Source organism: Ambystoma mexicanum, chromosome 7q (assembly GCF_040938575.1).
Source record: "Ambystoma mexicanum isolate Mex_15411 chromosome 7q, UKY_AmexF1_1, whole genome shotgun sequence".
Lineage (NCBI taxonomy): Eukaryota > Metazoa > Chordata > Amphibia > Caudata > Ambystomatidae > Ambystoma > Ambystoma mexicanum.
Window position 1 is genome coordinate 573,491,019 of NC_090941.1, and position 24,932 is coordinate 573,515,950.

Consider the following 24,932-nt stretch of genomic DNA (forward strand, 5'->3'; position numbering starts at 1 on the left):
TGCCTTAACCACCGCAAACATTCTGTCCAAACTTGGCCTATCCCAAAAAATCAGCGAACCCACCCATAACAAAGGGAGAACTCTTGACTGGGCAGCTGACTACAATTGCACTGCCAACATCACCTCCATCTCTCTGCCACCTTGGACAGACCACTTCCCTGTGTCCTTCCCTCTTTCAACTAACAGACCACTCCCGCTAGTCACACGATTGCCCCTCCTTGTTCAACAAGGAATAAAAAGAACATCACAGTGGACAAACTAATTCCCTCCATCCTCCCGACCCTCAACTCGCTTGCTGACAACCTAGATCCAGGTACGTTGGTCAACGAGTACAATAAAATCATGCTAACTTCAGTTGATAGTATTGCCCCACTCAAACTTGGACTTCGCAAGCCTAAATCTCACCTGAACAAGTGGTTCACCCCACAGCTAGGGACCTACGACTCCTAAAAAGGAGATGCAAAACCTCCTGAAGATTACTCCCATCAGAGGCCAACAGAACCAAACTAACTGAAATCTTGTCCCAATATTTAAAGGAAATTTTCCTGGCCAAACGTAATTCGTACAATGAACTTATCTCCAATGCCAACTTTAGCATGAAGGAATTATTTACCATCCTAAAGGAACTAGACTCTCCTATCCCTACACCTGACATCTGCACTAAAAACAAAACATGGTGCTCAGATGTTCAACAGGCACTCTCTAACAAAGTAACAACCCTCCAAAACAAAATAGCCCTAAAAAAAGCCTCCCTCAATTCTCTATCCCAACCAAACACGCCTGACTCCCCAACCAGGGAAACACTATCTGACTCCCCTGCCAAATTCAACTTCACTAAAACATCCCCTATTGAGGTACAAAGTTATTCTCTCACTCAAGCCTTCCAACTGCCAGGGCGACGTTTGCCCAGCCCAGTTTATAAAGGATGCTGCAAGAGATCTTGCCCCTTTTTATCTCCAACCTTATCAATGCCTCAATTACATCTGGCATTATCCCCACGAACCTGAAACAATCCTGGGTGCTCCCACTGTTGAAAAAACAAACCCTTGATCCACTTATACTCACCAACTACCGTCCTATTATGACGGTACTCTTCCTGCTCAAAATACTTGACAAGGTTGCATACATTCAGATGCAAAAATATTTGGAAATCCATAAACTCCAGGAGCGAAACAATCAGGTTTCTGCCCCCAACACGGAACAGAAACTGCCCTCATCGATTTGAAGCCTCAGGTCGATGAACTAAGAGACAAAGGGAAAACAGCTGCCCTCCTACTGTTAGACCTCTCGGCCGCATTCGACATTGTGGACCGCAAGGTCTTATGCAGCCACTTAAACTCTGTTGCCCACTTCTCTAAAGAGGCCATAATCTGGATAGTCTTTCCTGAGTCACAGGACCATGAGGGTCTTCTCCCCCTCAGCAGCGGCGGACCCTATCCCTATCACGTGCGGTGTACCCCAGGGCTCATGTGTCTCCCCCACATCATACAACATTTTCACTAATCCCCTTTTCGATGATCTGGACCTTCTGGGTATCACCTACACTAATTACGCAGATGATACTCAGATTCTCCTCCCACTTTCTGGGGATTACGACAAGGATTTGGCCTTGGTGAATAGTGTATCTCATCATCCAGGCATGGATGGCGACCCACGGTCTATGCCTGAATGATGACCAGACCGACATCATCCATTAAGAAACTAAGCCAGGAGTACTCATCCTTCATAATTGATGGTACCATCATCAAGGTGGCCAAGGAGGTAAAGACCCTTGGCTTCTACCTTAATTCCACCCCCTCCTTCGCCAAACAAGTGAACTCCATGGCCTCTGCCACTGCCTACACTTCTAAGCTCATTAGGCCCGGCAAACATTTTCTTTAAGAGGACAATTGCATTATCCTGGCCAGAGCCCTAATACTCTCTAGGCTAGACTATTGCAATGCCCTCTACATCGGTGCCAACAAATCAATCATCCAGAGGATACAAATCCTTCAAAACAACGCCCTAAGAACGGCACTTGGTGTGACCAGAAGATCACATATCTCCGCAATTAGGCACCAAAACAATTGGCTCTCCACCCACAATAAAATCCAACTAAAAACTGCATCCCTCACCTATAAAGCTTTAAATAATGCTGCCCCAAGCTACCTCATGGATAGATTCCACAGGAGAACATCTACCAGAACCATGAGACTTATCAGCACCAACTGCCTCACTATCGCTAGATTTAAGCTCTCTAAGGCAGGTGGCACAGTTGCCCTGTGAAAGCGGCCCAACTCTGGAACTCCCTGCCACACCCTATTAGAGAAGATCAACCATATTTGAATTTTAGACGCAGGTACACCAACCTGCTCAAATCTACCGACCCTAAGGCCTGATCGTTGTGTTGCTTATACTCCCATAATAGGCCTGATCGTTATTTATACTCCTGTAATGTATCTGCATATTCTCTGCACAGTATTTATTGACATCTGCCTGTCGTGTATATGTATTATTCTTGCTCATAATCTGTAACATCGTAACCTAAGCATTTGCACATATTGGAATTGCTGCGCCCTGATACCCCCGGGTCTGGTGCGCATTAGAAATGAATGAATAAACAAACAAACCCTCTGAGGGTCACGACCCCTCAAGTACTTCCGCATTTATTGTCATTGGATAAATCGGGGCTGGTGCACGTCTCCACCAAGGTACATCTGGCGGCTATCTCTTGCAACACCAGGTCTCTGGGACGGTCTTCACTGTGGTCACACCGTCTAGTCAAAGAGTTCATCAAGGGACTGTTCCGCCGGTGAAGGCTCCGGTCCAGGCGTCTGAGCTCAACGTGGTGCTGGCAAGACTCATTGGGCTCCTATTCGGGCCTATGCATTCAGCTCTGCTCAAGTTTCTGTTGTGGAAGACGGCTTTCCTCGTGGCCATCATCTCTGTAAGAAGAGTAGGTGAGAACCAGGCCCTGTCCTGCAAGCAGCCTTACTTACATTCCACAAGACGAGGCTAGTGCTGCGGACGCACCCCTCCTTCATGCCCAAGGTTCTGTCAGAATTTCCTTCCTCAACGAGTCCTTGGTGTTACGTGTGTTTTTTTCCAATGCCTTCGTCGCCGGCTGAGAAGACTTTGCACTCGCTGGATGAGCTTTTTGTGAACTTTGGTGCTGTGAACCATGAGAAGGCCCTGTCCAGGGCTTCCATTTCTGGATGACTCTCCAGCTGCATCACTCACTGTCACCGCTTGGCAAACAGACCACTGCCTGGCCGTCCAAGAGCCCATTCCACTAGAGCGATAGCGGCGACAACAGCGTTTCTGTCTGGTGTGCCCCTGCTGGACATTTGCAGGGCTGCTTGTTACGCTCACCTGGCTCCCACAGAGGCGTCGATCTGAACTGGACAGCTGCGGTCTCCACCAATGTGACGCATAGGGCCGAGATGACGGACTGGACTGGCCCACCTAGCTTCGTTTGCTTGGCCTGTAGGAATATTATTCTGCAAATGGAGAAAGGGAATTAACCACCCGTGGAGTTGAGTGTAAATCCCCCCCATTCCTCTGCTGTTCTCCCCACGGATCACCTTTGATGTCCCCTCTTATAGTCTCACCTGATGGTTTGAAAAGATGAGCTCTCTATCCTGCATTGAGTGCAGGGACGCGTTGATAACCAGTTGCTTCACTGGCTCGAAGGAATTGGTGAGTTCCAGAACAATATTGACTCCGAAAAGTATGTAGTTCGTAAGAGTTCAAATGCCTGACTTTCACTCTTGTCCGATTCATTGCAGATTGCAGCTGGACTCTAGTGAAGAGTCCTCGTTCCTCGTGGCAACCGGTAATATTCTGGTAAGGATTTGTATTTCCAACACAGTTCGATAAATAATGTCAATATGTAACCTGTTGCTTTCTCCCTTATTCAGGCACTGAGAGAAAGTATGAAGTCTCGGGGGAATAATACCCCCGGCGGTAAAATCAGCTAAGTCTAATGTGGTGAGGAGGGTTCCCCTTTGTAGTCCCTTTGTTTCACCTTGCTGGCCTTTTGTTTCCCCTTAGGGGCCGGGGTTCGGCGAAGATGCAGTGGAAGCTGCGCCGACCCGTGAAGAGGAATAGTACCCCAGGTGGTAAAATCAGGTAAGTCTATGGGGGGGGTTACTAATATTCCTCTGTGTATTCCCTTGGCTCACCTTGCTGTTCTTGTCTACTCCTTAGGTGCCGGAATTCGGCGGGAACATGCAGGAGGATGCAGTGGAATGTGAAGATGCTGCGAAGGCCGGTGAGTTCAGCGCGGCTCTGCAGCAGGCGAGGCGACGCGCATAAAATAACTTCTTTCTTCCAGCTCGAAGGTGCGATGGATCGGGAATTCAGGTAAGGGTCAAAGGTATTGCTCTTGTTCTAACCTTTTCTCCTTCTTTCTCCCTTTTTCTAGGAGCTCCAAACTCGAGGCGGGTGTGGCAGAAGGCTGGATGCAGACTTGCAGGCACGGTGAGCGTTACGCTGCTGGATGCAGAATAACACGAAGCATGTGCTGCTCTTTGGGCGTGGTTTAAATAGCCTCCAAAGTAGTCCCAGGTAAGTATTCCTCCCCAGCCCCGCCCAAGTAAAAAATAGTCCCTAGGTAAAATAGTCCCTTCCAAGCCTCATTTGGCTTGGAGCTCTTGCAGCATGGTCTGCATCAGGTAAGCTTGCAGCATGGTCTGCAACAGGTAAGTTCTACTCTATGAGCCTGGCGCCTATGGCGCCAGGACTGACTCTCCATATGAGCCTGGCGCCATAGGTGCCAGGACCGCACCCAAACAGCCCCTAGCAGGGTTTTTTGGGCTTGCCCAAAATAACTTGATGCCTGCTTCCGGGGTTGCTGGACCTGGTCTGGATCCCTGGGGGTAGGCATCATGACACTGCTACGTGGAGGTCGATGCACACCTTCACGAAATTCTACTGCCTCGACAGGGATTCCAGGGAGGAGTCCAGAGTCGGTCAAGCAGTGCTGTGCAACCGGTTCGCTTGAAGGTTAGTCTGGTGAGGAGGTAAGAGATTGCTTCTGTTGAGCCTTGCCACCTCCTGTGGTTGTGTAATTATGTACTGCTGTGTATTCTTTATTCATGAGCATGTGAATTCATGCCAGACCCCATGCCGGATAAGGAACAAGTTACTTACCTGTAACTGTTGTTCTCCAGCATGGGTCTGGTATGGATTCCCATGCAAACCCTCCTGTCTGCCCCTCTGCTGCTCTTCTCTTGGTCCTACTGCCACTTTACGTGCTACCAAATCTGAATGTGGCTGCCAGAGGAGGGGCTTAGGAAGAGGGCAGTCATTGGCTGGGGGCAGTATGACCCAGAGCTCAGTGATTGGTTTATAGGAGAAAGACAGTTTGTAAACGAAACTGAAACTGTATTTTTTTTTACTGAGGATTCCCAGCCTGACCATGGGGAATATTCATGAGCATGTGAATCCATTCCAGACCCTTGCTGGAGAACAGTTACAGGTAAGTAACTTGTTCCTTCCCTATCACCTTTACCCCATCCAACCAAGTAGGATATTTAGGAACTCTACCCCCCTTTATTTTTACAACACAAACACTTTCTCACGGACAGCCCGCTATGAGAGAAAATGGACTTACACCCGAGCCGTATACCTGACGTGTCCCAATACAATGGTCAGGGAATTACTGACACACTGACACACAGACACACAGACACACACACGGATAAAAGTTGGAGCCCGAGAACACACTTTGAGCGAGGCAAAACACACGAGGAAACAGCAGGTCCAAGATGGCAGTTTAATGAGAGAAGACAGCGAAACAGAAAGGGATCATGAGGAGGGAAGTACCCTTGACCTTTTTGACAAGGAACTGTTACTGTCATGTGTCCTCGAGATTGGAAAGCATAAGACCAGGAGAACGGCTGAAGAATCCTGCATTGTGTGTCTGAGATAAATGGGGCCCTCCCGTGTGAATAATTCAGGGAGGGAGAATCACCAGCCACTGTGGTACCTGTCCTTGGCTCACAGAGCAAAGCCGCTACAGTGAAATCCACACAGCTGGTGAGTTGGGGAGACTGATACAAGACCGGTCTGTGTTGAAGCCAAGGTTGCAAGCAGCAACATTGTATGGCGAGCGATGCAACAAACATTGTTAAAACTTCATGTGATAAGAGTCGCAAGTGAAGTTAAACTGCTGATGAGTGATTGAACTTAAGCTACAATACATTTGACAGACTGGTCCGGCACCGCGTGGGTGCTCAATCGAAGGTCTCTCTAAGGTATCCAGCTGAGGAGTAACGCAAGTTGATAAATTTGATCCGAGCCCGGCAGAGGGAAATCATTTGAAAGTGAATGAACAAATGTGAATCGAAGTGGTCCTGCGAAGTGTCGAGCAAAATCCTGCGCACAGTTGCAAGTCTTCGATTTTGATGAAATAGAGAAAGTTTGGAAAAGTACACAAATCAGGTCCGAGCTCGGCAGAGGGAGACCAATTGGAGATTTTGTGTTAAAGTGGATCTGAGCCCGGCAGAGGGGGATCCAGGGTGAACCAAAAATCACCCAAGAAGTCGTACATGAGAATCCTGAGGAGAGAGGAATGTTTTTTTTTTGTTGAACTTTGTTTATTGATGGTACACTTCGCCGCTCCAACATGACATTCCATAACATTCAACAGTTCAATTACAATATTGAAAACACAATTACAACCAGTATTGTTTACACAGTCCGCACATTTCCGGGTCTAGTTGGGCTACTTCCGGCCGACCCCAATTCACACAAGTAAACTCTAAACGGAGCCCAGATGTCTTTAGGTTTACATGGTCTCGGTAGTGACACTCATTGACCTGAGCCAGTTCTTTAAGAAAATGATTTGCGCGTGGTGCGTGTGCACTCTCCACTGCTGCACTATACATTTTTTTGCTACATTAAATAACCGTCTAGTCGCCTCCGAGGCCTTCCCAATATCCCCGAATAGGTATTTCTGGGGTGTTGGGTCTGCCGAGATCTGTGTGATGACCACAAGGACGGATGCCACCTCACCCCAGAACCTCTATATGGGTGGGCAATCCAATACATATGAAATGAATCGGCACGTTCGCTTCCACATTTCGGACAACTGGCTAGGCCATCATGAGTGAATTTAGCTACCCTCTCAGGTGTGTAGTGTAACTTATTTAGTACCTTAAATTGGATCTGGCGTAGGCCCGCGTTCATGGACACCTTTCTTGTTAAATCGCAATATCTTTCCCACGTCTTGTCTGAGATGGTGATTCCCAGGTCAGCTTCCCATGAGATCTTGATCATATTGTCGAAGGCGTGTTCGCCTGCACAGCTGCGTAAAGCCCCGAGACACTAACCCTCCCTTGTGTAGACAGTGCAGTGAGGCATGGATGGACGGGCGGTTCTTCAGGGAATAGAGGCCATCTGGCCTTAAAGGCCATACGCATTCGGTGATATTGCAGTATCTTCAGCTGATCCCTCCCCATTCCTACTTTAAATTCCTCTAGCGTTATAAATTTCCCATTGGGGTATATATCTTTTAGTTTAAATTCCTCCTCTGAGTCCCAGTTCTTTTGGACATCCAGGTCATAAGATAGCGCTACGCCAGGGAGTTCCAGAAGGGAGTCTCCAACCCCAGCCTATGGACGAGTCTAGACCATGCGTGCACCGTTATGCTAACTGGATGGAATGGGCAGTCCTCTTCATATTTCTTATTAAAGATTATAGAGCGTAGATCAGTTGGGCGTACAGCGTGTTGCTCAATACCCACATGAGGGGAGACGTTCTGTTCATTGTACCAGTATCTAATAAATTGGGCCTGTGCCACCAGGTAGTATAATTCAAAGTCTGGGGCCGCTATGCCCCCTTTGTTGTAAAGTTCCACCCTTTTTTCCCCACTTCATTCTGGCTGCGCCCCCTCCCCACACAAATTCTACCACCAAGGAGTGAAGGGATTCGAAAAACTGTGCCCCCGGCCAAGCAGGATGTTAGTAAATATGTATAGTAACTTTGGTAATATTACCATCTTCAGTATAGCCACTCGGCCAATGAGGGAGATAGGGAGTTTTGCCCAAAAACGAAGCTTGGTGGATATACTACTTAAGAGGTGTTCATGATTGTCCGCGTGGAGGGAGGCACTGTCACCGGACACTATAATTCCCAGGTATCTTATTTTACTTGGGGACCATTGCAGACCATATGTGTTGGCCGGGCATCTCGTGGCAGGGGTCAGGGGAAATATCTCAGATTTGGATCTATTAGTTTTGTAGCCAGAGTATTCGGCGAACTCCTGGATGGTCTTGATCGCCGGGCCCAAGTGTATATCTGGCTCGCAGATATATAACAGTATGTCATCTGCGTATAAAGATATGGAGTGGGTCAGGCCAGCCATCGTGATACCCCTTTGTCCCTGGTGTTCCCTGATCGGTTCGATTGTGAGGGCAAATAGTATTGGGGAGAAAGGGCATCCCTGTCGCGTACCCCTACCCAGTCCAAACCAGTCGGACATCATGCGATTGGTCAGCACCCTGGCTCCGGGGCCCGAGTACAAAAGTCTGACGCATCTCAAAAAATATGGGCCTATACCAAATTTCTCCAGGACTTTAAACAAGTATAACCAGGATACTGAATCAAACGCTTTTTCAGCGTCGAGCGACACCGCCACTGCCTGAGCTTCTGGTTTTATCTGAGCCATGATACCAAACAATCTCCTAAGATTTAAAGCCGTTGACCTAGTGACACTGATCTGGGTGCACCAAAGTGGGCATGTGCGGCAGGAGTCTTGTGGCCAGGATCTTGGCGAATATCTTAACATCGCAGTTTATTAGGGACAAGGGTAGGTAGGAGGACATCTCGGTGGGTGGTCGCCTACGTTTCAACAAACCTGTTATGATGGCCTCTCTCATTGATGGTGGCAGGGTGCCCACCTCCACCGCCTCCTCCCACACCGACAATAGCACCGGGGTGAGTTCCTCATTTAGCTCTTTATACATTTCCGCACCCAATCCGCCTGATCCCGGTGCTTTGCCGCTGGCCAGTGATTTGATCGCCTCAGCGACTTCCTCAGAGGTCAGGGGCTGGTCCAGTGCCAGTCTGAATTCCACAGGCAGTGTCGGGAGAGAAATGTTGTCGAGGTACGTTCCCACTTCCTCGGCTGACTTCGAATCATGGTTAGAGTACAGTTCTGCATAAGAGGGTGAATTCCCTATTTATCCCTTCTTCACTAGTGACCACTGAGCCGTCTCCCGCCAGCACACTGGAAATCGTCGAATGCTGCCTTTCGGCTTTAAGTAGGTTGGCCAAGGTACGCCCTGCTCTGTTACTCTCACCGTACCTACGTGCTCTATGAGGGGTAGACATATACAGCAGTTCCCTAGCAGCTAGCTTGTTAAATTCCAGAAGGCTGCTATTTATATCCGCAAGGGTTTCGTTGTCGTGTTTATCAGTGTATATCGCTTCCAAATTCCCCAATCGTTTTTCCAACTCATCCAGTTCTCTCCTGACCGTTCTCAGCATGCCTGTGGATTTAGAAAGCAATATCCCTCTAACCCATACCTTGAATGCCTGCCAAAGAGTATGCTGACTATCTACTGAGCCTTTATTAGTTTCAAAAAAGAATTCAACCTCTATATGCAATGCCTCCGCTACTGCTGGGTCTTTAAGAATGTCCGACGGCATCCTCCATCTCCTAACTGAGGGTGATGTGTTTCTTAGTGTCATTTCCATTGTGACAGGGGAGTGGTCTGAAAGGGTGCGGGGAAGTATCTCGCAATTATCTATCTGGCACATAAGGCTTGTGGAGGTCAACCAGTAGTCTATTCTGGACTCTGTGTCATGCACTGTAGAATAAAATGTGTATTATCTCTTATAGGGGTGTAGCGCTCTCCAGGCGTCCACCATTGTCAACTGCAACAAGGTTTGTAGCAACATCACTGCCGCCTTGGAGGGGGATCGAGGTTTTGTATTGGATCGATCCAATGTGACATCAAGGATTGTGTTGAAATCCGCCCCATCCCCCCATAGGATCTCTTCAGAGCCTGTGTATCCCATTTCCTGTACAACATCTACATAGAACTCAGGATCATCAACATTCGGGCCATAGGTATTCACCAATATCATCTCCCTCCCTGCAACGCTACCCCATACTATAACATAGCACCCATGAATGTCCACTTTGCTCTTATCCAATCGAAAACCAACAGAGGGATGTATAAGAGTGAGAACACCCCTTGCCTGTGTGGAGTATTCTGTGTAATATCTATTTTGTCCCCAATTGTTCAAAAAATCCACGTTCACATTTAGGAGTGCATGGGTCTCTTGTAACATGATCACTTGTGGATGATGTCTAGCAACGTAAACCCCCACCTTTCTGGACTTAGCACGATTTTTCAAACCGCGGACATTCCACGTGAGGAGCTTTAACTTCATTCCACTAGCCTTTGCCCACGGTGTATGGCATGACTGTGCGGTAAAACAATTTTCCTTGTATCGGATTGTCTCGAAAGAGTGTCATGTGCAGCGACGCCACCAAAAATTTCAACTTGCAAAACCCTTCCAACTAGGTCCCCGATGCCCTCCCTTCCATTGTGCATCATATACATCTCAACCAACAACATTGTATCATCATAACAACCTGTCCACCCACCCATTTCACCTCCCCCAACATGACGATGCTGCTCAATAACGCTCGGGTCTTCCCCGATGGGCATTTCCCCCAGTAACTTTGGGACTTTCCTGAGGGTGCCTGCTGCATCCATCTGGTCGCCCCTCTGGGGGATCACGACTCAAGACTACATTAAATCTGTATCTAGGCCGTTCTGCATTCCGGTTTCCGGCATCCTGTGTTAAGGATTAGATATAGCGGGCTCATCAGTCCGCTACCTCAAGCCTCTCTGCTACCGGCTGGATTCCGGCGTTTGATCATTTGTCCTGTCTCTGGAAGGCAACGGGATGGACGTCTCCACATACGACATAGCTTCTGCAGGATTTTCGACAAAAGTGGGCTCTACCACCATGCAAAATTCTGATTTTTGCGGGAAAGATCAGGGCGTAGGGTACATTCCGCATCCGCAGTTGCCTTTTCACCGGTTCATAAGATATACGTTGCGCCTGCACCCCAGCAGAGAAATCCGGGTATATGTGGATTCTGTTGTGCTCAAAGTGTAAAGTACCTTTCTCTCTGGAGAGCCTGAGGACAGCATCCCTGTCTCTATAGTTAAGGATACGTGCTATTATGGTGCGAGGCGGAGCCCCAGGTTTCGGCAGAGGTGCCAGGGTGCAGTGAGCCCGCTCAACAAGAAAATGTTCTGAGAAAGACTCGGCCCCCAGGATATTTTTCAACAGACGCTCCACTTGCCTCTCCATGTCGCCCTTACCAAAAGATTCTGCCACCCCAACAATCCGAATGTTATTTCTGCGGGACCTTGTTTCTAAATCCTCGCACTTACTCTGGGTTTTGCGAAGTTCTGTTTGGAGTGAGGCAATGTCACGACTATGTTGCGTGATTGTGTGTTCATTTGCGCTGATCCTGTTCTAAGTTTCTGTAATCCGCGTACTCTCCTTCTCAACTCTGGCCTTAAGGGATCCGATCGTCGCCACAATGTCATCCAGTTTGACATTTACTTCCATGAACCCGTTCTGGACTAGTGTTGCCAGGCGCTCTAAGGGATCTTCATCTTGCCTGTCTGGTGATTGCCGCGCCTCATCGGGCGCCCTACATGGTTGGGAGCTGGCGAAGGAATCCATAGGGCCAGTCTTTTTCCCTACTGCACCTTTTCTCTCGGTGCGGCCCATATAGATCAGTGTGTAGCCCAGAATGGTTTGTGACCTTCCACGTATCGTGTTTTTGACAGAGGCCCAGCTATATGAGGGCCCAGAATCTTCCTCGTTCACTGTTCCAGGCCGAATATTCGCTCCCACACACCTTCAAACTGGGGAAGGCCACCAGGCAGCCCCACCTCAGCAAGCCAGCACCTCCGATGGATTATAGTTCTTGACAGGATCTGATTCTTGGCGGGGCGTCCTGCTGCCCACTTCGGGGAGTGTAAAGGGGCCCGCGGCCCGGCCTGCCTCTATTGCGGCCTCTCGTAATGTTGGGGACCTCACCTCCTCACTGTTGGGGTGGGTATTGATCAAGTTATTGTATCACTCCTCCTGCCTTGGGGCGCCACCCTCCACTGCCCACCGCTTGCTGTTGCGCTGGCTCTTACCGGCAGTCCGGGCTCCATGCGCTATTTCTGCCCTCCGTGGTCCCCTGTCGTGTTTACAGGGCCACTAAGTATCAATGTGGCCTTGAGTCTCCCATGCTCCGTCCAATCAGCGGAGACCACCGTGTCCACCCCTGAGGTCGTCCCCACAACGGGTAGCTTTTCACAGCGGGGGCCCCCCTCCTGTCCAGCTGCACTTACTTGTACCGCCGGGACCAGCCGCAAGGGCGTGCCTCTCCGTGAAGCCCCAAGCGCCTCCGCGATGGCACGGGGGAGCGAGGCCCGGCTCGCGGGCGGCCAGCGCAGCCTCACACGCTACGTGCCTGCCAGAGGCACCACTAGCTCCGTCCGTTGCCTGTACGGATGGCCTCAGCAGCTTCCCTCTGGTCACACCAGGCTTCGCCTCCCCTGCGCCCCAGCGGCTGCCGTCTCACATGCAGCAGGCTGAGGGAGTCGGGTCTCTGCAGCTCCTCTACGGGGGGGTCCGGCACCGCACCATGCAGCGCCCCTCCCGCACCGCAGCCTGATCTCCCGCGCGTAGCCTCCAGCCTCCAGTAGTTATCTCGTGGAGCCGCGGGGCAGGGACGCCACCGCCTCCCAGCTGTCTCTCCCTCCGGGCGGTATAACTCGGCAGTCAGAGGACGGATTGACTTGATTCTTGCAGGGAATGTGCAGGCAATCTTGCAGCACAGGAGTCTTCATGCCAATTGTGCGTACAACGGCATAGAAAGGATATATTTTAATCAGGATATTTGCGTGAGCCGGAGCTCTCCTGTCAAGCGGCCATCTTTGATGCACTCAACAGCGCCCCTCCGGAGAGAGGAATGTTTGAATGTTTGTTTGTCGTATCTGACCCTCTGAAGTAAGAGACTTTGAATGGCAAAGAGACTTTGGTACAGAAGGCCCTGATACTGAGATTTTAACTGTATCCTTGTGCTAGAGAAGCCAGAGACTGTGCTAAGCTCGGGTGTGCTGCATTGTACCGTGCTGAAAACGTGGTGAAGGGACGCCAACGGCTTGAATATCCTGACATAACATTTATTGAACACTTTTCTTTTGCATAACATTGTTTCCCACACGATTTGTATTTAGAAGTAAGGATTGGCAATAGGTTTATTATTATAGGCCCTTTTATTTTGACAAGACACCACTGGGACTGCGTTATTATTATTTGATGGTCGTAGCATGCTCCCATCCTAAGATTTAGGATTAGATGGACGTTTTTCAAACCCTATTAAACTTCAATAAACACCCTTGAACTGTGATCACTTGTGTCTGTCTTACTGTTTGATACTGTGCCTTTCTTAACATTGCATTACCCAGACTGTAATTACCCACGGATTTCTTTTGTTATCTGTGCCATGCACAGTTTTCCAGTTTTCCACAGAAACACGGTTCTGCCCAGAACATTACTGTGACTTTGACATCATCTGTGAGATCAAATCATCTTGGTATCTTTCTATATTCAATATCCGAAGCGCTCTGAAGTATTATTTAGATCTTGGATAGGCATTCACTGAAGTTGCCTGCCCTGTGTGGATAGAAACCCTGGCATGCATGTTTCTGGAGCACCCATTGCTCATTGTCTTCTGTCGCTTTAAGTACTCTTCCATTACTCACCCCATCTTTTCCCCTCTACCAGATAACGCGGGTTAACTCACTTATCTCTAGGAAAACATGCCTACCCAATATGCCCTCTGCAAGCCCTTTTCAATACGAAACCCTTTGTACGACATGCAGTTCGGGTTGGCAGGAAATCATTTGCCATTGCTAATTCTGTCCTGTGTGGTTTTCATGCTCCTGTACGTACAGGATGGAAGACTGGAAGACTAGAGAAAGGTTATTTGTGTTTTGAATTTCATATTGTATCCACACCACACGTATTCATCTGCGCCACCCTTCTATAGCTTAAATATTGTAGTACTTGCTGGTGATTGTTTAGAAACTTGTTTACAAAAGAAAATCGCCATCTACAAGCCAACTAGAATACTTAGATCCAGCAACGACATCTGTTTAGGACCTGAACTATACACAAGGAAAATACTTGGTGGATCAGCATTCTCTCGCATAGCCGTTAAACTTTGGAACTCCCTCCCCAGAGAAATACAAACTACCATCTAAAATTCTGAAAACTTCAAAAAACCTGGCTCTTCATCTCCGATCGGGATGAAAATGACTGAACAACTTCCAAGCACCATGAAACGAATACACAACAGAAAAGGAGTGGGGAGTAGGGCGGACTGAAGTGAAGGGCAGGGGAGAAGAGTCGGACTGGGACGGGTGCTTTTAGACCTCAAGTGTACCCATCCTGATGGAAGGCAAAAGGTGGAAAAAGGGGAGGGAGATGTCTCACTTAATCGGACCACTGAGGGTGTGAATCTCTTCATGCATAAAGGAATAGGGCTGGATACAGAAATCAGGCAGCCCATGGGCTGTCCACAGGGAGCACCCTACCCCTAGAGGGTCTCATGGAGGCGGTAACTGCTAGACTGTAGAATGATCAACATGGGAAGGGTTATAGATCGCATTTAGCCAGAACAGCGGGGTATGAATTGTACTGCCACTAACAAACCATACTTAAAAATTCACTCTTCTGCATTCACCTCTCAAAATCTGAACTAAACGCAACCATACCTCTATAGCACCACAAACTGCACGTACTTCACAACACCACAACAATGAAACAGACCACCCATAAACTCGCCTAACACCACATGGCAGCCACCATCTGAAAATCACTCGTACGCTCAGTGAAGGTTGTATCCGAACTGAACCTGCCAACAGCACAACACAGCTCTTTTCCCTGCTCAATCCTACTACCCCCACACTCCTTGCATTAGAAATTTGCCAGAGCGCCAGGGGACTACATAAGTGACAACAGTGATTTCTTGATTTTATGTATGGTATAAGAACCTTTATCATAAAATAACATGCAAGTGACGCATGTCTTTGGCTCCACTTCACGTAGCTTTGGCACCTTTTCCAGCATCATCCAGAAGATGGTATCAATATTGTTCACCCTGAATAGGTTTAGGATTACGCATACAGAGTTTACGGTAGCAGGAGAGTAACTTTTTTTCTATTTTTATTGTTACCCTGGCGGGAAATTTATTGTCCTTCCTCCCTGCAAGGATCCCAAAAGGTTCAGTGCCTTTTGTCAGATATCTCTTCCTTCTAGACTCCTGAATCCAAGTGTAACTATTTCATCATCTAGAATCTAGAGGATAAAATAGTTACGCTTGGATTCATGTGGGCTCGATTCTCAAAGACAACAAATTCCCATGCTTAGTATTTGAGAAACTCCCACAAGCATCAACCACTCAAATAGGCGTTTAGAAAAAGTGACTGTAATAGAGTAACTGGTGTGCTGCTATCTATCCAGAGTTCGACTGTGCCACCAACACTTTATTTCAGTGTTTGCTGCTATTCACGGCTGTAGACTTTGGCGTGTGTCCCGTTGACTCGCTGAGTCTTGTTTCTACAGAAAAATCTGCTGCCTTTGGAGACTCGTTGGGACTTGCTGAGTCTATCTTCTGTGGCCACCCCCAGACTCTCCGCCTCCAGCCATTGCTTGCTCTCTAATACTCCTCAAGTAGCGAAGCGTGGCGAAGTGTGATGGTGTCTGATGTCCAGTGGGCCGTGGGTCACATGGAAGGTCGCACCTTGAGGAGTGACAAAAACAGGAAAGAACCAGACACTTATCAACTAGCAGCAATGCCGGATACCAACCTGGATTTGACGCTAGTCGGTCTGCAGCCAGCCTGTCTGCCGGATACCCAGAGTATGACGGGTAAGAAAATGCAAGCTTTCTTAAACATCACTTATGTCCTCACCGACTTGTCAGCGAGATGTTTCCATTAACACTTTGCAGTGAGATGTGGTCCCCGTACTGTTGCAGGCTCCTGCTCTGCTCTCTCAGACAACGCTACTAAGCGCAACTACTTTTGTGAGGGAGGGCACAGCTGACTTACCAAATCCTCATGCTCTGGCTACTGGTTACTTATCCTGTTCTCCGCCACCGCTCATTGGAACTGTTATGCTCACCCATGGTCCGGTGGCTCAAGACCCCATACCTGTGTGTGTGTGTGTAGAGACTCACAAGCAATATATGGGAGAGACAGGTGAAACTGCGGAACAATCCGTAGCTCTCTCCGGAATTACTCCATCCACCAGTGTTCAAGTAGAATCACCCAAATCTTCTGATATTGAAGCTTCGACTACAAAAGCCCAAGTTCACAGCCCGCCTGTGGAGCTGAATACGCACCTCAGTCCGGTGAGACAAATCTAAACACTGCATGACGTTGCCCAGCTACTAATTCATCAAGAGAAACCATTGTCTGATGATGGTCAAACCTTTTCTCCAAACAGTCTTTATCCTCAATGAACGTGTGCCTTCGACACAGGAACCATTATGTTTGAAAGGAGGGCCAAACATACATTCAGGAATCGGTCGTCCTTCACAACAATGTCCATGCTTTATACAGAATCGAAGTACGCCCTCAGCAACAAGTTATAATAAAAATCACACGAAAAAATAATTCTAAAATAGAACATACAAAAAAGCAGTGGTGCAAGGTCGCGCCCCTGGCATCCCACCCTCTACCCTCAAATCGCCCGATTTATTCCACACCACAAAACCTCAATCTGCTAATGATCTTTCTGGCACAGAGATTTTAGAAAGCCTGCGTTCTGAGAAAGCTGTTACATTGTCTTCACATTCTAAGGAATCCATAACAGCGGACTCCAATTTGTCTATAACCCCTTATGATTTTGCTCCCTTCGCCACGGCTCCTAAAGTGAATTCTTTGTCATCCTTTTCATCGATCTTGAATGTTGAAAACAAAAGATCTGACATTCATGAGAGTATCACTGTGGCTCCTCAGTCACCAGGCTCTTATGCAATCTCTGTAGAACCCCAGCCTAGCGTGATTGCCTGAGAGTTATCACAACTTGAACCAATGAAAATTGTGACTGCAGAGGTCCTACCTGCCTCAGTTGCATTCGCAAATCAAGTGACACCTTCCTCTGCGATTTCATATGTACATCTGCAGCACACTGCAATAACCAATGATTCCTTGGCCCTCAATTATAATTTGTCATGCCCAAACACTGATCCAGAACCACCTTCCTTGTCCGACCAACAGAGAATTAGGACAGATTTAGACTCGTGGGCTGCTGACCTGACATCCTCTAGTCCGACAGAACACTTCACTAAATCTCCTGTGCATTGTGGAATATGTTCAAAGCCTATGCAGGACGCTTCTCCGGATCCGGTCCGCAGCCCTTGCATTCAACAACCGACTAAGAAAAATAAATCTGATCTTATGGCATTGATGTCAACAGTCACCATTGGCCTTGCTCCCTTCATGAAGCTATATGAACACATGAATGAGACGCTTAAAGATCATACGATTTTGCTTGCTATGGCTCACTCCAAACTAGTTCTTTTGGTAGGGTATGTAACAGCCAAAGGTTCTGGCAGGCCTGTTGACAATTTGAGGTTTGATTGACTGACACACGCGCACAACTTTATCTGTGTATAAAGTCCAATCAAGGAACTCAGACCATGATTCTGAATCAACCTGTGGATTTGACAAAAGAATCTGAACCCTTACAACCTATAAGCGCTCTCCTCTTAAATCCACCACTAGTAGCAGAACGAACAGCAGAATCTAGAGGTCTTTGCGGGAGTGTTACTGGTGATACTGAGATAATCACGACAGAGGAAGTTCTGCATGATGGCACAGCAAATCCAGTTTTCAACATTTTTTTAAACACAGAAATCTAATCGACCAGATAAGCCCACCATGCATAACCTTTTACAACCTAAAACAGCAGATACTAAAGGAAACGTATCATCTATGACACAATTGAAACATAAGAAAGCTGTCCCACAACCGGCACCCAGGAGATCCAATCCCACAGTAAGAAGAACTGTGGCATCACCTATAAGAGCCGTAGCTGGTCCTACTTGTGAAGAGGCTGCCATTAGGACTAAAACTGTGACTAATGTTTTGAGTTCAGTCACAAAATTTGATAGACCTTTCAAATCATTCCATTTACGAATCACACTCAGATAATGAACATCAACGAGATCCAGCTCCACCCTTTATTGCTGAAGAGGACCTTGAAGCTGGCTAAAGCTTGTCGCAAAACAATCTGGCCTCTCCTCCGTTTCTGAATTTAGCAGAAAAAAGGAATAAATATCTTCATGGTAATACTCAAGATGTGCAGTCCATCAAAAATGTCAACAAAAATCTCTGCTTAAAGTCACCTTTACGGTAATTCGAACCCGGAACCCAGAGACTCACACTCTCACAATAAAAAGATCAGTCCCTACTAACTCGGCGGGATACATCAAACCCCGATGTAGTACAACCGGGAAGCAATGTAGCCACTCCGCCTCATCGATACAGTAAAGACCAAGAAAGACCTCTTAATAACAGATCATTTAATCGTCAAGTTGATGGCCACACAAACAAAAAAAGTCCACATTTACAAGATCCAAAATACCGCACTTTAAAGCTTGAACGGATTTGGGACAAGAAAGATAATCTAGTTCTCAATCGAAGAACCGTGTTTGATCGCTTCCATTGTATTCCAAACCTACGTCACCTTTGATCCGAAGACATCAGGATAATTGAATTTGTGGATGAAAGACGTGATCAGATCTACTTACACCTGTCATCACCGGTGATCAAAAACCTGCTATTAGAGGCTGTAGAGAGTACGTTGATGATAGGATTTGACCTCATGACCCTTAAGGAATCTGAGAGAGAGCCCAGACGTCCTTGTCAGCCAATGCAACCAAGCTCAAATATTGACTGCAAAAGCTCAGAGTTCCTACCAGTCATTAAAGACCCCAAACTTGTCAATCGAGAACCAAAGTATTTGGACCCCCTTCAAACGGGTCGTGTCCCTACTAGTCCAGGGGCAGAGCTAAAAGTCACATTTCAACCTTCAAAAACCCAACAGCAGGTCATAAGCATCCCTTATATACCAAATGAAAAGTCCAACTGGTACATCAAGACTGTTCCTGGTTGTCAAGGGCGTTGATACTCAACGACCGCCTGCAGCCATTTGAAACTAAAGAGATGACCCAGGACCTTCCTCTAAGACCTGGTGATCTGACTGGACCCCGGTTATCACCAGCCTTGTGGAACACACAGGGTTTCAATCATTTGACCAAATCAAATGAAATAAACTTGGGTCACTACGATCTCTTATGTTTTCAAGAAACATGGCTGCTGACAACACTGAACCTTGATGGCTTTACGTCATCCCTGAGTCCGGATGTAAAGGGCAAAAAAGGGCACCCAACATCGGGACTGTTGACTGCTATTAAATCCGGCAGCCCTCTGAGTGTTATGAAATCTATCTCAATGACTCATTTGACTCAGGAAACCATACTGACATGGGAAATTGGACACAAAGGGCCGGCTGATTCATCTAATGTTAAAATAGCTGTTATTAATGTTTATTGGAAACAGGCTGTAATATCAAACGAGGATTTCATTGACCATGTTTCAGATATGCTGGGCGATGTCTACATTGTCCAACAAATAAAAAATATCCTCTGCGGAGACCTAAACATGGTTTGCCTCTTTAAAAACAGACTGGGGAAACTAATAGATGCAACGCCTCCCCCACTTCTAGGGCCAGCAGGTGGAACTCTGATTGCTATGGACATGCACATGACCAATGGCAACTTTAAAGATGACTCGCCGCCTAACGCAACCTGGACTAACATGGGACATTCATCTGTGTTCAACTATATCTTTGTTTCAGGCCACTTCCTACCTCGGGTGGCTTTATTTAAGATCATTCAAACAAAGAACAGCGATCACCACATCTTACATATGGAGTGGTTTGGGTTCCTGACTAAGTGTCGGCAGAAAATGATGTCAGCAGTAACAGTTACTGGCGGCAGCACATGTCTGAAATTGTCTAAAGCAAGTATGAGCACTTGCAACCTCTTATCACACAATTGGATCACCAGTTGAATACATGCCTTTATTGGAAATGTATACGATCGGTTCCAAACCAAAATCTCAATCATGCTTTACCCATGCAGATGTCTTCAATTCGGCTCTTGTTGAACGTCGTAAAGAGGTGCGCAGACTTTCTAGAGCAGCTAAAAAATTGAAAACTGTAGCCGCTTATGAATTACTGCGCATTGGAAAGAGAAACTACAGGAACTGGCTTGTTTTATTCAGAGCGGCTCTCTATCAACAAGACGCAGAAACTATGCTGATAACCCCTAAAAGGGGAACAAACAAGAGTTTTGGACTTTAATTAAATCTGTCGGTCCCTAGACATACGATGACCAGGCAAACCCAATTGTGGAATGTGTGTGGATTAAATATTTCCAAACCCTATGCTAGCACTGCTGTAAACACCCCAACAGACCACTTTTTGACTAATAACGCTCCGTGGGTGACTTTAACCTCCACTGAAGATATCCAAAATCGTATTGTAAAAATAAAAACTCACGAGCTCCGAGTCCCGACAGACTGACTAACTTGATGCTCAACACCAGGCCACATGGGCCACCCTAATACATGCTCTGCTGTTACAGATTTCATCCACCTGGTCCATCCCTTGCTCCTGGAGAAAGGCAATTGTGGTCCCCATTTACAAAACTGGGGACCGCAACAATCCCAAGAACTACTACACGATCGCCCTCCTGGATGTTATAGGGAAACTGTACAGCTCCATTTTGTTGGATCATTTCAGTACCTGGACCACAACTGCTAGCCTTAACGATCCATTACAAACTGGATTCGTAAAGGGTGTTGGGACTATTTAAAAAAATCTTCATTCTTAACATGCTGAAAAACAGTATAAAGCCAGGGAGACCAAAAATGTACATAGCCTTTTTCGATCTGGTACAAGCTTTTGACCAGATCGATGGGAGAGGCTATGGAACAAATTGGAAGCAGCTTGTTGTCCAAAACCACTGTTAGACCCAATAAAAGCCTTACATTCTACGACAACTCTTAAGTTTGTTTAAACAAAGCTGGTTTGCTTTTGCTTGCATGAAATTCCCACTGCAAAAGGTGCGACTCAAGGTTGCCCAATGGCCGCTGCGCTATTTAACTTCTTTTTAGCAGACATCAAAAACACTGATCCAGAACTCAGAATCTTCCCACCATCAGTTGGTGGAATTGCCCTTCGACTCCTACTTTATGCCGACGACATAGTCTTATTAGATCAGACGCCCGTCGGCCTTCACAGGCAACTGAACAGTTTGTCGACCTACATCACAACAAATGTCTTGGAAATAAACTGAAAACCAAAATTCTAAGTCTGGGCAATTCACATAAAAGAACAAAACAGTTCACGTGGTCCTTTGAAGGATGCACCATTGACCAAGTATCCACCTTTAAGTACTTGGGTGTCTGGTTCAGCGACACTACGACTGAAGCTCCCATGATATGTCGTCTGAGAGCCAAGGCTAAAGCATTGGCTAGTCAAGCATGTGCCATCAACATCAAATACAGTTAATTTTCCATTCTCCCAGTACTTAGATTTTATAAATCTAAGGTCATTCCAGCGATCACTTATGGTGCTGAAGCCATGCCCAATATTCCATCAACATTCTGGCCAAAACTTGAAGGCCTATTTTGGAAAAAGGTGTTGAAACTTCCATCAGCCACACCAATCCAACCAATACGGCACAAATTGGGCCTATCATCCTTCCAATCAATAGTTGAAACTGCTTTTTACCACATCAACCAGCTATCTTTGAGATGTTCAAAGAGATTGTTGCCTCCGATACCTCAGTGTTGCAAACCTGGCGACGGAAATCCTGTGACCTCCTGGAAGCAATTGGTAGCTCATTCACGGATCTTGTTAACAACCCTATGCTGGTCAAATGCAAGATGTTTGAAATGGATTGGATCCATAACCTTGATGCCGCAGCAACTTATAAATTGATGGCTCATATACCTCCTGAACCAAGGAAACTTAACTTTAAAAAAAATGTGTGACTGTCTAAGACTGTCCCCAGATCAAAAACTGTGTGATTAATTTCTCTGTATCCGGTTCAATTTGTTTCGGACAAATGTGATCCAATTAATTCGAAATCAGTCGGAGTCTAACAAATGCCGGTTCTGCAAAGACTTTACAGCTGTAGAAACAATAAAACATTTAGTTACTACATGCTCAGCTTTAGTGGAAAGTCGAACTAAATATTTTTGACATTTAATATCGGACATGCAGAGTGAAACCCTGGACATTTGGTGGTCATTGTTAATAGCGGGGCAAAAACCATGCCATACGATTGCTATGATGAAATTCTTAGAACTTTTATTTCCTTCATGAAAGAATGATGTTATTGGTTTTCTTTTGATCCTTTTGGAGGACAGTGTGTGCGTAACATGGTGTTTTGATTTTCTTGTAATTTTGCTAAAAATTGTTTCAATCAGGGGTGGTGCTAGGTCTGGAAAAGACCCGGGACTATGCTAACGTCAGAACTGTAGGGAGTGGGGGCTAGCTAACCTTTTGGTTGTAGCTCCTGAGATTCTATCCGAGGCTACAACCAAAAGTCCAGGGGCTATAGCCCCCCCACCCCCCAGCAACTCCTCTGGTATCAATTTAAGCATATATATATATATATATATATATATATATATATATATATTTTTTTTTTTATTTTTTTTTTTTTTATTTTTTTTTAAAGTCCTAGATGGTCTTTGTGCAAATGTTGTTGTGAAAGTTCCCTTGCTCAGTCATTTAAAGTCATTTTTAAAGAAGAGATTGGATCTCAGAGAGATCATGTTACAGTAGAATTCTCATTTGCTTGAAGATAATTTATTAGAATACACCTGGCCATCCCTAAAACCCGAAATGTGTTGCTACAGACCAATGCTTCCATTGCAAGAATGTTTTTTTCCCCCCCAGCCTCCATTGCAAGAATGTGAAAGAAACGTTAGAGCTTTGTTTATTTAGTTTCCACTTGAATTATGACGTAAGGCATTCCAACTTAACCTGCCTAATCAACCATGGTAGACATCCTCTTAGCCGCACAGGCACTGAGTAAATGGACAATATATCAGTATGTAGTACTTACTTGCAGTGGTAAATTACTTAGAACCACTTGGCACCGTAGAAACGATGCATCAGTTAATGCATCCCTGGATGTGTTCAAATTTAGCTTGTGTTTGTTTGTGTTCATTTGACATATATGCACAATTGTAACGCTTTGTTTTTTTTTCTTGATTTTATGTATGGCATCTGATTTGCTTCTTTGAGAAACTGTTGAATAATGCAGTGGTGATGAATTAAACCAATCCCCCTTTGGCCCCAGTAGACTTGAATCTCCTTTTGAATGTGTAGTGCTAAATGCAGTCTAGCAACATTGCCCAGTCTCTCAGAGCACACTGAATGGTTGAATTCTGCTTTTCATCTGCAACCCAGGCGCAAGTATTACTCCGGTTTGTGATACCTGTTAATGTGCTTAATTTACAACAAAATGTCAATGAAAAGACAAGGTCCTATAATAAGGGCGGTGAAATATTTTAGCATGTTTAGTTTGGGAACCCTATTTAAGGAAATCATCCACCAATCTGTCAATCAAAATAACAACCACAGATTTCTTGTGTGAGAAGCGCTGTTTAACATAAAATGGGTCACTTTATTTCTCACACTTGTCTGTTTCTTTCCATTTAGGTCTTGAAGAGGAGCAGAATGTAGAGTTTCACAAGCATGTGTTTCTAGAAGAACACTTGGAGGACTTTCCAAAGCAAGGGCCAATTCGCCATTTCATGGAACTGGTGATCTGTGGGCTCTCCAAGAATCCATATTTAAGCGTGAGGCAGAAAACTGAGCACATCCAGTGGTACTATGATTATTTCAAACAAAAGGAGGACATTTTACAGGAGAGCGGAGTGAGCTTCAGCTGAAGACCAAAGCCTTCTGTGGTGGTGTAAAATAAAGACTTAAAAGATTTTTTTAAAGAAATGACAGGAAATTAAGATGTGCTTCTTTTGGTCACATTGTATTCTGGATGTTAACATGTATGCTCCAAATAAAATTAATATTGTGTACAGCTAAGGACAAAATGTGGCATGTATTTCTTGTTGCGCTGGGGGCAATTAACAGCCATTTTGATTTTGTGTGCCAAATATAATCACAGAATTGATATGGTCAATGAATAATAATGGTTCTATGTAGTTTCATCTCCACAAATTATACAGTGTACTGTTGGGCCGTTGCAATTTCACTGTTGCTTTCTAAAAGTTTTTTTCTTTCTTTTAATTGTTGAGTCCCACTCCATACCTCCTTTCCCCCCTGCCCAGCCACCCTCCTTTCCTCTTGTGTCTCACACTGCATACCTCTTCCCCATCATGACAGAAATCTATATATTACTAAGGCTTGTGGATCTGCTTAGATCACATGCTTTGCATAGGCCAACATCTAGTGGTAGTCGCGTAGTATTACATGATTTGTTTTTGAAACTCAAAAAGGGGAGGGGTCAACTGGGCGTGTCCGTAATACTATCCCTAGTGTGACGTCCTCTGTACTCATGGCCCTTCACGTGTCAAGGTCCCTCAGATTGTTTTTTTCCACCACTGTGGTCGGTCGATAATTTGCAGAGTTCCCCACGCTAGTGCCTTTTGCTTGACAAAGTTTAACTTTAGACTTTCTTCCTATCCTTTCTTCAACTGCTTCAGCGGCTTTCGACAGATGGCAACATCGTCTCAACGATTAACGACTGTGGCCTTCCTAGGCCTTACTAGGCCTCGCCCCCTCACAGAGAGAGTG

The 24,932-nt window shown here is 46.2% G+C and overlaps 1 protein-coding gene across 1 annotated transcript in view; it reads left to right on the plus strand.

Annotated features, from left to right (window-relative positions):
- MRPS31 (mitochondrial ribosomal protein S31) overlaps positions 1-24,229 on the plus strand; it is a 459,089-nt gene extending 434,860 nt beyond the window's left edge. The window contains exon 7 of the mRNA XM_069639273.1: positions 23,838-24,229. Coding sequence (XP_069495374.1) covers positions 23,838-24,070 — 233 coding nt within the window. The 3' untranslated portion in view covers positions 24,071-24,229. The remainder of the gene's footprint in view (positions 1-23,837) is intronic.
- Positions 24,230-24,932: the final 703 nt, after the last annotated feature.